Below are 12781 nucleotides of genomic sequence, written 5' to 3'. Positions count from 1 at the left end.
TATGTAAATCTCTCAACCTCATGATTTGACAGATTTTTATAGCACTGTAGTTTACAAATATTCATTACAGAAACATACAATTCAGTCATACAACATGTTGCCACTGCACTCAAAAGAATGTCCTTTTGATGTAGCAGGATAGTCCATGGGAACTAGGCTCACGTAGCTGAAAAGGATTCCTGAGACGCCTGCAAAGGCCTGCTTCACAACCGTGCCAACAGCCTGGACTGACGAGACCCCATTAGTTGACGTGCAGTACAAAGATCTACTATTCAGTAGAACGATTACTTGTTTTCAGTCAGCCAGGAAAACATCAGGTCATCTTAACCCAGAGTTACATTTCAGTCCCATCAAACTGAATGAAGGGACATGTGTGCATAGTCAGTCATCAAATTTAACTGAGCGGCTGGCATTCACATCGATCGAGAACTTCTTATTGCTTGGCGCAGTGAATCCAAGTCCTGCTCCTTTGCTTGTAAAATCCATTCTACGATTTTGCGCACGCTCAAACTGTCCCAGGAGTTTCTGCTGCAGGCTCTGTTGTTCCTCCTTTCCCAGAGCCATGTTTGGCCGTCCAACACCTGACGCAGCTGGCTGATTGCCTTTCTTGAAGCCACCCATCAGTCGCAAGAACTTCTGCTGTTGGTCTGAACTGTCAAAGGTGGCAGTGCTCCACTGTCCAAAAGTCTAACAAAAAGGGAAAATTGAGTATTTTCAAAGACATTCAGTAGATCAAAATGTGTCACAGTTATATAGTTTATATAGTATAACTGAAGGCAGGGTTCCCACGGGTCATGGAATTTTGGGAAGTCTATTCCAGACATGGAAAGTCAGGGAATTTTATCATTTTGGGGGCAAAGTCATGAATTTTGTTGTAGCAGTTTAACATTTTCTTGCCAAAATACATTATTAGATATTTCCACTCAGAATTGGTGTATATCTGGTTATTACAGTGCATGAAAATGCATTGTACTGTTCTTCCTAGGCAACAACAACAACTTCTTATTACAGTGCATGAAAATGCACTGTACTGTTCTTCCAAGGCAACAACAACAACTTATTATTATTCCGCTTACCACTTTTTCCGTACGCAATTTCTCTTGAACAGAAACTTCATTCAAACTTTGTAACATAGGTATTCAAACGGACCAAGCTGCTATGTCTTTTCAACTTTGAAACTTTTATACTTTTTAAACTATTAAAGAAAAACTTTTTAAAAATCCCCATAGACTTAACATTGCGGATTGTGACATCACAATACGGCCGTTAAGCAATTAGAATCCTATGGCAGGTGTTCAGGCCACCTGGATCAACTGCCAGTCTCAGGCTTTAAGCATACAAACTGGCCCTATTAAGACTACACATCCTGTTCAACTGCTTCCTCTGCCAAAAACTGTTTCAAAATAAAAGTCCTCACTACAATATTTCACTGTTAAACAATTTAACCCTTTAAACTACTGAACTTTTCAACTGTTCAGCCATTGTAACTGTTACTTGTCATCAACTATGACTCCTACCCACTGTAGCTAGTTAGCATAGTTAGCATTGTTAACAAAACTGCTAAAAATGATTAGCTAAGTTAGCTAAGTAACATGGTTAGCATAGTTATCATGCTAGTTAGCATTGTTATCATTTTTGACTAAACTATTAGAAAACATTAGCTAAGTTAGCTAAGTAATATGGTTAGCATAGTTAACATTGTTAGTATAACTGCTAAACATGAATAGCTAAGTCACATGGTTAGCATGTTAGCATTCTTTATATTTTAGCATAACTGTTATAAATTATTAGCTAAGTTAACTAAGTCACATAGTTAGCATTGTTAACAGCATTAGCATTAATATTTTTAAAAAAAACTGCTAGAAAATATTAGCTAAATTAACTAAGTTAAGTAACTTGGTTAGCATTATTATCTTTGTTAACATAGTTAGCATAACTGCTAGAAAACATTAGAGCCATTCCAACTGTCAGTTATCATTAACTATCTACCTAAATAATTTAACCTTATACTATCTACCTATCTATTTAACTGTTCAGTCATTCCAACTATATTAAACCTCGTCTACCAAGCAACCAATATAGTTTGTTTTTACTCTGTATGATATTTTACATCACAACTTTAGCATTTTCATGCACTGGTAATTCCTTGGAATTGCATTTTTAGTTAGCTTTACTGCTTGCTTGAGTAGTTGTGGTTAGCCCAACTTTGTTCATTCAATACCCATTTATTCATCTCCTGCTCTAAAAAAAGTAAAAGATTCTCAGACGCTACGCGACTGTTCTGAAAGCTTTGGTTGGTATATTGTACCCTTCATTGTAAAGTAGGTCATGGAAATTCAGTTTTTTTTTTGTCAGGGAAAAGTCATGGAATTTTACATTTCACTCAGAGTGGGAACCCTGTGAAGGACTTACAGATTTTGGCTGTGATTCCTCGTCAATTTCTCTTTGCAGGGCCAACCGTCTTTCCTGAAATGACACACAGTTTACCCCATTATGCTATGAAATGTTAAATGGAATACAAGTATATCCCCACATATAATTACTTGTCTGTGCTTCTATCCTACATTGATTAGGAGTGGTTAAATCCATTCACTTGATGTTGAGAGAAATTAAAGGTACAGTCAGCAATTTTACACCATTTTAATCCCATTATATTCAGCAATCATATCACAACCACTCGCTGCCCATTCCGAGAGTACAAAGAAAAGAAAAAACGGTCTCTGTAGGCAGCTCATGCGTCAAACTGGAAACAAAGTGACGACAGCCTGTCCCCCTAACAAAAACGAAACCTTGCATGGAGTTTCTCTAGGAATACTGAAGGTAGGGGTGGACTACCTCTGGTGTGTTTAGTTTGCTCCTTCGATCAAATATAATGAACGTTGTTTTGGACAAAAGTGTCTAATAATACATTTATATTTAACACATTTGTTTTAAACACAAAACAAATGCGACTTCCTGCGCAATCGCTGACTGCACCTTCAAGATGTAGGAATACTGCACAATGACGAACACTGCAAGTTCAAGTCAAAATGGATACAAATGGCTAGGCTAACACCTTTCGGCCGTCAGCAGATACCTGGTTAATCAAAATTTCATCCTGGTTACCAGGCTTCTCTGACAAAAAGACCACCTCAGTCACCTGTAAACACAGCGGCAAATATTTAAATTTGAGTCCCAGTAAAAGTGCCATTTATACATCAATCTCAGTTTTTGCTATTTTATTAGTGATTACATGAGTATGTTGTTTTATGCAAAAAGTGCAACACAGACATGAACTTCCAGATCAGTATTCAGCGTCATGTTACAGCAGTGACTTCACCAGTCCTGTAGTAACTACAAAAGAGTGCACACCAGAGCAATATTTGATTGACATTTCGGGGAAAGCCCTTCCTCAGGTCAGTCCTGTAGCCCATTCTAACTGAACAATAATATGGATGGCGGGGAGTAGGGCTGTGCCCTATTGCAATCGTATTGCATACTGTATATCATGATATTGCATCGCATCCTATATATTGTGATCATTCTTGTGTATCATAGCCATTTTTCATATGACAATATTGACAGCATAGCTGTGTTTTTGCAGGGCTGTGAGTGCAATTTGATTTTTTTTAATTGAATACAACTAAAATAATGACAGTGTTAACTTTGAATATACATTATATTATAAGATTAGCCTGCATATCATATATCACCATTTCTCCTCAGCATATTCAAGATCTACTGTCACATACACTATCACAGTTGCAGAAATCTGTCGGGTCATACTTACCTCTTGATGTTCCTCTACAGACTCTTCCTTCTTGACTGTCTTTGCTGGAGTGCTCTCTTCAGATATGTTCTTTTTCTTCTTCGGTGTTGGTGTCTCTACTTCTACACATGTCTTCGGTGTTGGTGTCTCTACTTCTGTCTTTGCAGGATCATTTTTGTTCTTTTTTCTCTTCTTCCTGTTTACAGCTTCAGTTCCAGTGGCTTCTCCCTCATGCTTCTCGTTGTCAACAAGCTGTTGAGTTGGTTCCACTTCTTTAGCCTTTTTCTTTTTCTGTTTTTTCTTTTCCCCTTGCATGTGGTTGTTCTCCAGCTCATGTGCTTCAGAAATATCGGTTTTCTTTTTCCCCTTTTTTGTCTTGCCATCCATTGGTTTCTCTTCTAGTATTTCTAGTTGGGATCCTGTGGCAGTGTTTGTCATATCCTCCACATGACTGCTATCTTTCCTATTCTTTTTCTCTTTCTTGTGTTCCGTTTGTTTAATGGTACTTGTTAAGCATGCATCTTCTTCTAGGCCATCATGTTTTCTTTTCTTCTTCTTTTCTTTCTTTCTGTCTTCAACAGTGACGCTTCCCTCAATGTCTGCCTTCTGTCCGTTAGTGTTCTCAGACCCATTCTTTTCAATGTCACCGTTATTCTCGTCAGCTTTTCTTTTTTTCTTTTTCTTTGTCTTTTTTAGTGTTTCCACCGAGTCTTTCTCTGCAGAGTCAAAGCCAGAAATGTCACAGTCATTTACAGTTGTTAATGCCTCCCCATTCTTTTTCTTCTCTCCACCTTCACAGTCTGGTAGTACATCCTCTTCAGAATTGATGCCCTGTTTACTTTGCAATTTATTTTTCTTCTTCTTCTTCTTCTTCTTCTTTACCTCAGTACCTGCAGGGTCATCCTCTATTACAATGATGTCCATTTCCATGTTTGACTCTCTGTTTTTTGTGGCTATGACTTGGTCACCGGCATCAAGGGCACTGATGTCACAGGAGCTTTTCTTCTTCTTCTTCTTCTTCTTCTTCTTCTTCACCTCAGTACCTGCAGGGTCCTCCTCTATTACAATGATGTCCGTTTCCATGTTTGACTCTCTGTTTTCTGTGGCTATGTGGTGGTCACAGGAGCTTTTCTTCTTTTTCTTTTTCTTCTTTTCTCCTTTTTCCATTATCGCTTCACTCTCAATGATGTCACTTTGCTCATTATCGTCTTCGACCACCTCTTTTTCTTTTCTTTTCTTTTTCTTGGTGGAAATGGGCTCCCCTTCCTTATTCATGACCTCCTCATCCGTGGCCACCACCTTGGTCACCTCTTCAAGGCTTTGCTTCTTTTCTTTATCTCGTTTTTTGTCTTTGACTGCAGCTTTATCTTTTGCCATCTGAAATTTCAGACCAAAATACAATACAAAAGATATGTTATGTCGGTTCAAATCATTCATTTCTTTCTACAGTAAAACAATAAATAAATATCATTCGTTTTCAGAATGTAGAGTGAAATGTGTGATCTCCCTTGATAGACTGCCATGTAAACAAAATGTATGCATCTTTTTGCATTATTTTACTTTTTGTATTGACACTTATTTTTACTTTTCTAATATAAATGAAAAGAAACAAAACAAAGCACTGAGTGTGCCATGAACACTTCCATGAGTGATTTAAAAATCTGGAAGGTCTCCACTGGGTAACTCAAACAAAGTATTTAACTGGAAACACAGAACTGTGCTTTAACTTCACATGCATTTACAAGAAAGAAATGCACTTATACCAAATGTTAGTTCAACTAGCCTACTTTTTAATGTCCAAGCAGCCAAACGGTCACAAAACTGTGCTCAAATGAATGGGCTAACGTTACTTACCGTTACGTTAATTTACAGAGATCCCAACTGACGACTCTCCTATAAGAATCTGCAACCCGTTAGTAGTTAAACTACCCCAAAAAATATCAAACCAACTGTCAGCTTTGTTTTATACTTCAGTACGGACTGGTAAGCAACACCATCAGCCAACCCGTAACACGTGAAAAGTCTTCGGTATCTCCTCCTCACGCATGGACAACCCTGTAACCCGGAAATGAAAATGTAATATGTTCCTTGACAACAGATGACGCGCTTCGCGAATGCTAAGCAAAGATTAGAATCTTTGCTGCTAAGAGTACCCTGGTAGACGATCTCTTGCGAAGATGTTCATGGTTTGACATAATTTACTTCATTATGTCATTCATTCAGACACAATGGATTTGTGTTTTGTGAACCTTATTTAAATGCTTTTCTGGAAAACAGGCTATTCACAAGCATACCCGTAGCCTACCAGCGACTTCTAGGTTAAAGAGATTTGTCACAGAAACAAAAGGCAGTGAAATGAGCCCAGAGCCTTATAGTTCTAGATCTCTCTCTAGGGCTCTGGGTTAGCCTACCCTAGACCAATGACAGTTAGGCCGATGCATTCATGGGTAGGCTATGTAAATGTGTAATCTGTGGTGCAATTCACTGCCACCAGATAGGCCTATATATAGGAGCCTTTTGGAGCCCATGTTATCTTGGACCAAGCCATAAATAAACTTGTTTGAGACAAAGACTATTTCAGGCTAACATTATTAAATAAAATAAAGACTAGGTTTGCATGGTCAAAGTTGATTTCAAATGTTTTAACCAGCATGCAGGATTGTGCTGTTCTGTCTACTGCTAATGTTGTGGGAACCGCGTTAGCCAGCATGTTAATCTGTGCCCTGTATGGATACTCCAAATGAGGCTATAGAAAGTTGTTTTTTTGTTTTTTTTTAAGACCTCAGCAGCAGGGGGGTTAGGATGATTCTAAGGGCCCAGCACTGACAGGGGGCCCCCAGAGAGCCCACCTGATAATACTATATAATATCAGGGGGCCCAGAACTATTGTCTGCCATACTGTAGGGCCCAAATTTTCTAGCAGCGCCCCTGCATGTAGGCCTTAAAGATGACATTGATTGGTATATTGCATACATTTCAGACCATGATCTGGTCTATCTGAACATATAGGCATCAATTATGTTTACATAACTGATTGAAAGTTATGACTTAGTTATGAATGAATCATTTTTTTCAAGCTATTCAGTGTGTAGCCTAGCACATGGTAGGCAACTATTCTTTGACACAAACACACAGGCATTTGTAGACTGTTGGAGATGCAAACAAAAATTACCATTGAGATCACATTGAAAGGAGCTGGATCAAGGGTTATAAAAGTATTTTGTCATGTTTATTTGTATCAGGAAAGCACAGTTTTTATAGCTATCCATATATATGTGTTTACTTCTGCCACCTTGGCTATCATTTTGGTAACTATAACGAGCTATTTAGTCTTTAGTACACTAAAAAGTAAGGTGCCTGTTTCAAAGTTAACTGATGGTCAAATCAACCAAAACTCGTCTATCAATCTATAATTAATCTTTCAGTCTAAAAGGCTTCAATTTACGTTTATAGCCTGCTATAGAACTTGGCTGTGGTCACAAACCAGATGACATATATCCTAAAACCCTGCAATAAAACGGTGCATATCTATATCCAAGGTGAGTTTGCATATCTATATCCAAGGTGAGCTGTCAACACACCTCCAATATTGTTTGCACCTCCGACATCATGGCACGGAGTCTTGAGTGGTCTGTGATGTAAGCTTGTGTGAAAGAATGTGTTGGACAAGTAGCCTATATAACTTTTGCATTGTGCACCATAGAAAGCTTCCATATTAGACTCCAGGAAATTCATATAGTATAATAAATAAATAAATATATAAACACTTTACATTAGTATCTTATCTCATATATTCATGTTCTGTTGCGGAAATACATTCATTAATTAAACATACATTCACTGTGAGTTGATTGGGATTGTTCAGTCTCATCATAAAGTGCAAGTCACAACATCCCTCATAGGAAAGTTTCAAAATCTGTGCAATACATTAAAATCACAAAGCATTAAAAAAACAACACTTTTACACATCTACAATAAACTGTAAGGAATGTGGAATCGCTGTCACAGAAGAAAAATGTAGCTGCTTAGTACAATATTTTAAGATTCAAATAAATATGACAAGAAATTTCCCATAAAAAAGAGAAAGCAATTTCATTACATCACTGAAGTAACAATACTTAAATGTCCTTTTGAAAAACGATTGTCCTTCTGAAAAGTAGAATCCTGAGCATCTTATTCTCCAGCCGATTCCTTCTCATCTCACCATAGCTGTCTTCCAGTGAAGTTTGGAGGTGCTGTAGGAATCTGTTAGTGTGTGTAGGGGGAGGGGAGGGGAGAGAGGGATTACTAGGTGAAGATTAGAACGACTTTATCTCACACATCGTGGCTTGTCTTATATGGTGAATGTAATGTCACATGCATATGGCATAATACGAATTGTCAACATCACAGCTTTGTTTATTTAGTAAAACATGCCAACCTCTAAAATGTACTTTTCTGTCTCTTGTGGGTATGGTAAGTTAGAAATGGTGCGTTCCACTTGTACACGTAAGTCGCTTTTCTCAGTTTATTTTGCCAGTTAGGAGCAAGATGTTGTAAATGGAACACCCCCTGAAGCCTATCAAACCCCGAGTACCCCGAGTTTGAATTTCCAAGATGGCTGGGCCTTTTAACAGTAGGCTAAATAAGAGTCGTAGATATGAATGTTCATTAGCAGTTCTGTTCTATTTGTATCTCATTAAATCGGTTGTTGAAACAATAGTGTCTAACCTCTATCTGTTGCTATGCTGCTACAACATTTTGGTTGTTTGTTTGTACTGTGTAATGCTTCGTTACAAACTGGTATTGCTGTATCTGGTAACAATCGCTAATAACAGACAATTGCTAACAGACGGTAGCATTTTATTCTTCCGACTTGTTAACAAATGGAACGCATTCAACTCCGATGAAACGTCATTCCCAGTCACCAATTACCATCGATGAGGCAAATGGAACGCAGCAGCAAGTACGAGTCAGAGAGTAAGTAGGTCTTACTGTTCCACTGTTCATCAGTAATGCCATTTCCGTGGGCTGGTACACATGACTTCTGAACGGCAGGCCCTGCCGAGCCCCTGCCAGGCCATTATGGTATGCACCGGACCGAAGAGCTGGGAACAGATACACGTCTCAAATGAAGCACAATGATATTTGTGTTATGATTGCATAAGGATGGTCAATGGGTTGAAAAAAAGCCAGGGAACTGACAAATACCTGCACTGTGTTCCTCTATGGTGAAGGCCTGGTTGTCTGCAAATGGAGGTCTTTGTGTTGGGGGTACTTCGTCCTCCTCAAAGCCTTGGTCCTGGAGCTGAGAGGACGACTGATTGGTAGTGTCGTAGAATTCCGGCGATGCCATGCTAAACTGAGGCTCCTGCCGCAGACACAGGTGAGCCTCTGGGATGGCATGGAATAGCAGCAGTGCCCACCCTTCCGTCACCAGGGCGACGGCCAGTGCGGGCTCGTCCCAATCGGGTCGCCCATGGTGCAGCACTGACGTGGCCACCAGGTCGTTGTAGAGATAGAAGCCAAGCCAGGCCGCCCAGAGGATGAGTGAGGCGAGGCAGGACAGGAAGAGCCAGACTCCGTTACACCTCCACCTGCGCCGGAGCGTCTCCGACCGCCCCCCTCCGCACAGCACCACGCCCAGAGACAGGCCTGTGGCCATCAGCAGCAGCCCCAGCGCATAGCTGCAGGCCAGCGTGAAGTCCACGGGCAGGTAGTCGCAGGCCGCGTGGCCCTCACGGAGCACCGTCAGCAGCAGCCACTCGGCCGCGATCACCCCCTGCACCAGAGTCAGCGCCACCGCCAGGCCGGCCAGAGACCCCCCCGTTGGGCCGCGCTTCCCGGCCGCCAGCCTCCTCAGCCGCAGCGCCTGCGCCAGCAGGCAGGAGAAGCAGAGGGCGAAGAGCGGCCCCCAGAGGGCCCTCCGCAGCACGCACAGGCCCTCCCCGCGGCCCACCAGGAAGGCGAAGGAGAGGCCGAAGAGGCCCACCGTCCCGGCGAGCAGCAGCAGGAGCGGGCCCACGCCGCTGCGCCGCTCGGGCTCGGGCACGTAGCGCAGCCGGGTCAGCAGCACCAGGGCCAGCACCAGGGCCGTCACAGCCCCGCCGCACGCCACGGCCTCCAGGACCACGCCCCACACGGACTCCAGGTCGCACAGCACCTGATACGGGACCCCCACCGATGAGCCGCAGCCCCGTGGGGGCTGAGGGTGGGAGTCGGAGTCCTCGGTCGAGCCACAGCTGATCACGGACAAGAGGAAGAGGAGGGCAGGGCTGATGGCCATGGCTGGACGAAGAGCAACGGTGGAAAGGCAGAGAAAGCAAAAATGAGTCCTGAATATTACACCTTATCTGCACACATCACATAGAGCATCATTCAGTCCTGAATATTACACCTTATCTGCACACATCACATAGAGCATCATTCAGTCCTGAATATTACACCTTATCTGCACACATCACATAGAGCATCATTCAGTCCTGAATATTACACCTTATCTGCACACATCACATAGAGCATCATTCAGTCCTGAATATTACACCTTATCTGCACACATCACATAGAGCATCATTCAGTTGTGGGAGACAGCTAACTTCAGCTCAGCAACTTCATGATGTCATGCCTTTGTTGAGTCTCTCACAATGTGCCACCTCAAGCCTGTGCCAGCCCTGAACAGTTACCATGGAAACCAGCAGCACAGCGTGGGCAGGCTGAGATGAGGTTTACATAAGCTGCTATCACTGAGTAGCAGGGCAACATCTCCAACACACATCACAATCCACAACATGCAGACTGCGTATTAAAAAGAAGTTCCTGATTATCCAGATTATCACAGCATAGAAGTCTAAATTAATTGTACACTACACTATCTATGAACTGAGGAGTCATGCCACACATACTGTCACATTATTCAATGTATTTTCCCTGTCCTCTGTTTCTCTGCGTAGGAGTTTTTTGTTATCATATATGGCAAGAACACACACTAACAGATCTCGGAGGAGCAGCAGAAATATGTAGGAAGAATGCAGAGGGTGGAGTTAAAGTAGTGAACTCTGCCACTGATTGGGCAGAAACCTCAAAGACAACCAATACAGTAAAGGTTTGAATAGCCATTAATGAGCCATCGCAAATGACTTGATAATACCTAATATCTTTTCATATTTCGCTTTTGAAAGCATTAAAACATATATAGTCAACCCCGAATGGCATTTTTCTGTTAAGTGTTATGGTGACACTTGACATAGAAGCACACTAGGTAATGCTAGTCATTTATCTCAGTGATGAAGAGGATTCAAAACCCAAGCAACAAGTCTACTTACCTTAGGCTGAAGTCGTATATGGGCAGTGGCTTAACAGTTTTTTTTTTTTTTTTAAGTTATTAATTCCCAAACTGATGTCTCATTTCGAATGAACCATCGTGGGCTGAAGGCACAACCAGATTCCTTGGGTGTGATTTTAGGCTATAATTGTGAGCCGTTCTTCCTGCCGTTGCAGTAGGCTACTTCTTTGCAGGAAAACTTCTTTCGAAACCTCATCAACTGCGAAGATTTTCGATAAAAATGATTGGCCTGATTCAAAACATTTCCTTGCAGTAAAGATTACCGTTTCAATTCATCCCGCTAGGCGCAGATTTGAGAGCTTGATGTAGGTGTTGTGCCCCCCTTCCCCCCACTCCCGCCTTCTCTCGCTCTGTCTCATACACTGGCAAAGAGAGCGTAGCTTATACTTTACTGCGCGTCGTGAAAGTGTGGAGTCGCTGCAGACGTGATTGCAACTTGCATCAAGTCAATAATGCAATGGCGCTCATCATTAAGACGCTAAATCGTCCATTGTCGATTGGGAATCTCAACAAGTAGAAACAGTTGCAGTAATAGTTAACTATAATCCAAGAGTAAAAGAGGCCGAGATCAGAATCTGCGGTCAGGGATTCCCAAAAGTAGGAGAGATAACCATACCTTCTTTATTTAGCGCACCGCTCCATCTCACTATAAACTGGCAAGCCTGTTATCTGCAGACGGGTGTTTGCGCCGATGCGTAGGCCTACAGGTGCAATTCAACGTGAGACGCGTTTCCTCAAGATGTTATGTCATAGCTGAAATCTCGCAACTTTAAAGAGGAGTTAATCTCGTGCGTGTCTTCGTTTGGTCGCCTATGGATCACTGTAAACTCTGTAAAAGTAGACAGTGTTCTCATGCCTTTCAACTTTACTTGTACGAAGTGTCTCAGGCTGACTTCAGACCAGTTTTGTGGGTAAAGACTGTATCCTCTCGACTAATCCTGTGTCAGTTAATAATCAGATTAGCTTCTACTAGCCATGCCAACTTTAGCAGCTCCAACACAAAGTGTAATCAATTGCACAGAAGCCTACAACCAGTCAGTCATTCTGTCACAGTCACAGATGAAATTGAAAATAACTTCATGAGAAGTACATTTATTTCACCCATCTGCATTAGCAACAGCATAACAAGTGAGAGCATTTATGCATTTGTCAACACTGAACTGCAAAACTGTATGCTATGTTAAATAATGTTGTTTTATATTATTGTTTTTGTCCACAATGAATTCAAATCAAACTGCAGTAGCAAAAGTCAGACATTTTTACTTCTATCACACAATCGAGCAGTGATGGTGAGAGCCTAGATACAAATATAGCATCCCCTAAAAAGACAGAGATTGAAAGTGACAAAATAGAAGACAGGAGTGAAGGGGGAAGCGAGACCAAAGTGCTGAGTTGCTCACTTCAGTGATTATACTCTGAGGTTAAGTAGCAGAGCAGATAATCCGCACTTCAACTGTCCTTCCACTCTCTAGGGGACTCAGGAAGGACTAGAACTGACCTCATCTGGCATCATCGTGACCCCACTGATATTATAAACAAGAGTGCTTTTTGGACATCATGAAAGCTATCCTTTGGATAATCTGTTTTACAGTATAGATGAAATTAATGGTGACAAGCTATATCAGTAACTGAGAACGGAAATCAAAGTTAAACATTTTAATTTTAATCACAGATCAATACCCAAAATTTGCAGCACAAATAAATTCTCATCC

General features: G+C 41.4%; 2 protein-coding genes across 5 annotated transcripts; both read right to left on the bottom strand.

The window, feature by feature from the left end:
* Positions 1–4: 4 nt before the first annotated feature.
* knop1 (lysine-rich nucleolar protein 1) lies at positions 5–5815 on the bottom strand. 3 transcript variants are annotated; one of them, XM_042103838.1, is made up of 6 exons: positions 5603–5815; positions 4792–5125; positions 3770–4638; positions 3077–3139; positions 2413–2466; positions 5–687 (listed from the first exon to the last, which is right to left on the bottom strand). In XM_042103838.1, exons 2-6 carry the CDS (start codon positions 5123–5125, stop codon positions 382–384), a joined length of 1626 nt encoding a protein of 541 aa, XP_041959772.1. In that variant the 5' UTR covers positions 5603–5815; the 3' UTR covers positions 5–381. The 3 variants fall into 3 exon arrangements, with proteins under 3 accessions (XP_041959772.1, XP_041959770.1, XP_041959771.1); XM_042103836.1 differs by having other exon boundaries at positions 3770–5125; XM_042103837.1 differs by lacking the exon at positions 3077–3139 and having other exon boundaries at positions 3770–5125.
* Positions 5816–7523: 1708 nt separating this feature from the next.
* On the bottom strand, positions 7524–11393 carry gprc5bb (G protein-coupled receptor, class C, group 5, member Bb). 2 transcript variants are annotated; one of them, XM_042103892.1, is made up of 4 exons: positions 11050–11393; positions 8939–10015; positions 8723–8853; positions 7524–7993 (listed from the first exon to the last, which is right to left on the bottom strand). In XM_042103892.1, exons 2-4 carry the CDS (start codon positions 10011–10013, stop codon positions 7949–7951), a joined length of 1251 nt encoding a protein of 416 aa, XP_041959826.1. In that variant the 5' UTR covers positions 10014–10015; positions 11050–11393; the 3' UTR covers positions 7524–7948. The 2 variants fall into 2 exon arrangements, with proteins under 2 accessions (XP_041959826.1, XP_041959827.1); XM_042103893.1 differs by having other exon boundaries at positions 8723–8835.
* Between the last annotated feature and the right edge of the window lie 1388 nt (positions 11394–12781).

Source organism: Alosa sapidissima, chromosome 9 (genome assembly GCF_018492685.1).
Source record: "Alosa sapidissima isolate fAloSap1 chromosome 9, fAloSap1.pri, whole genome shotgun sequence".
In the NCBI taxonomy this organism is placed as follows: Eukaryota; Metazoa; Chordata; class Actinopteri; order Clupeiformes; family Clupeidae; genus Alosa; species Alosa sapidissima.
This window is presented reverse-complemented; position numbering and strand designations above follow the sequence as displayed.

Excerpts from the sequence above, each read along its gene's own strand:
- knop1 (XM_042103836.1), bottom strand. The coding sequence starts at position 5,125 with ATGGCAAAAGATAAAGCTGCAGTCAAAGACAAAAAACGAGATAAAGAA. Across the intron at positions 3,140-3,769 it reads CTGTAGAGGAACATCAAGAG|GTGACTGAGGTGGTCTTTTT; the intron begins GTAAGTATGACC and ends CTGTGTTTACAG. Across the intron at positions 688-2,412 it reads AGGAATCACAGCCAAAATCT|ACTTTTGGACAGTGGAGCAC; the intron begins GTAAGTCCTTCA and ends CCTTTTTGTTAG.
- gprc5bb (XM_042103892.1), bottom strand. The coding sequence starts at position 10,013 with ATGGCCATCAGCCCTGCCCTCCTCTTCCTCTTGTCCGTGATCAGCTGT. Across the intron at positions 8,854-8,938 it reads CATAGAGGAACACAGTGCAG|ACGTGTATCTGTTCCCAGCT; the intron begins GTATTTGTCAGT and ends GCTTCATTTGAG. Across the intron at positions 7,994-8,722 it reads TACTGATGAACAGTGGAACA|ATTCCTACAGCACCTCCAAA; the intron begins GTAAGACCTACT and ends ACACACTAACAG.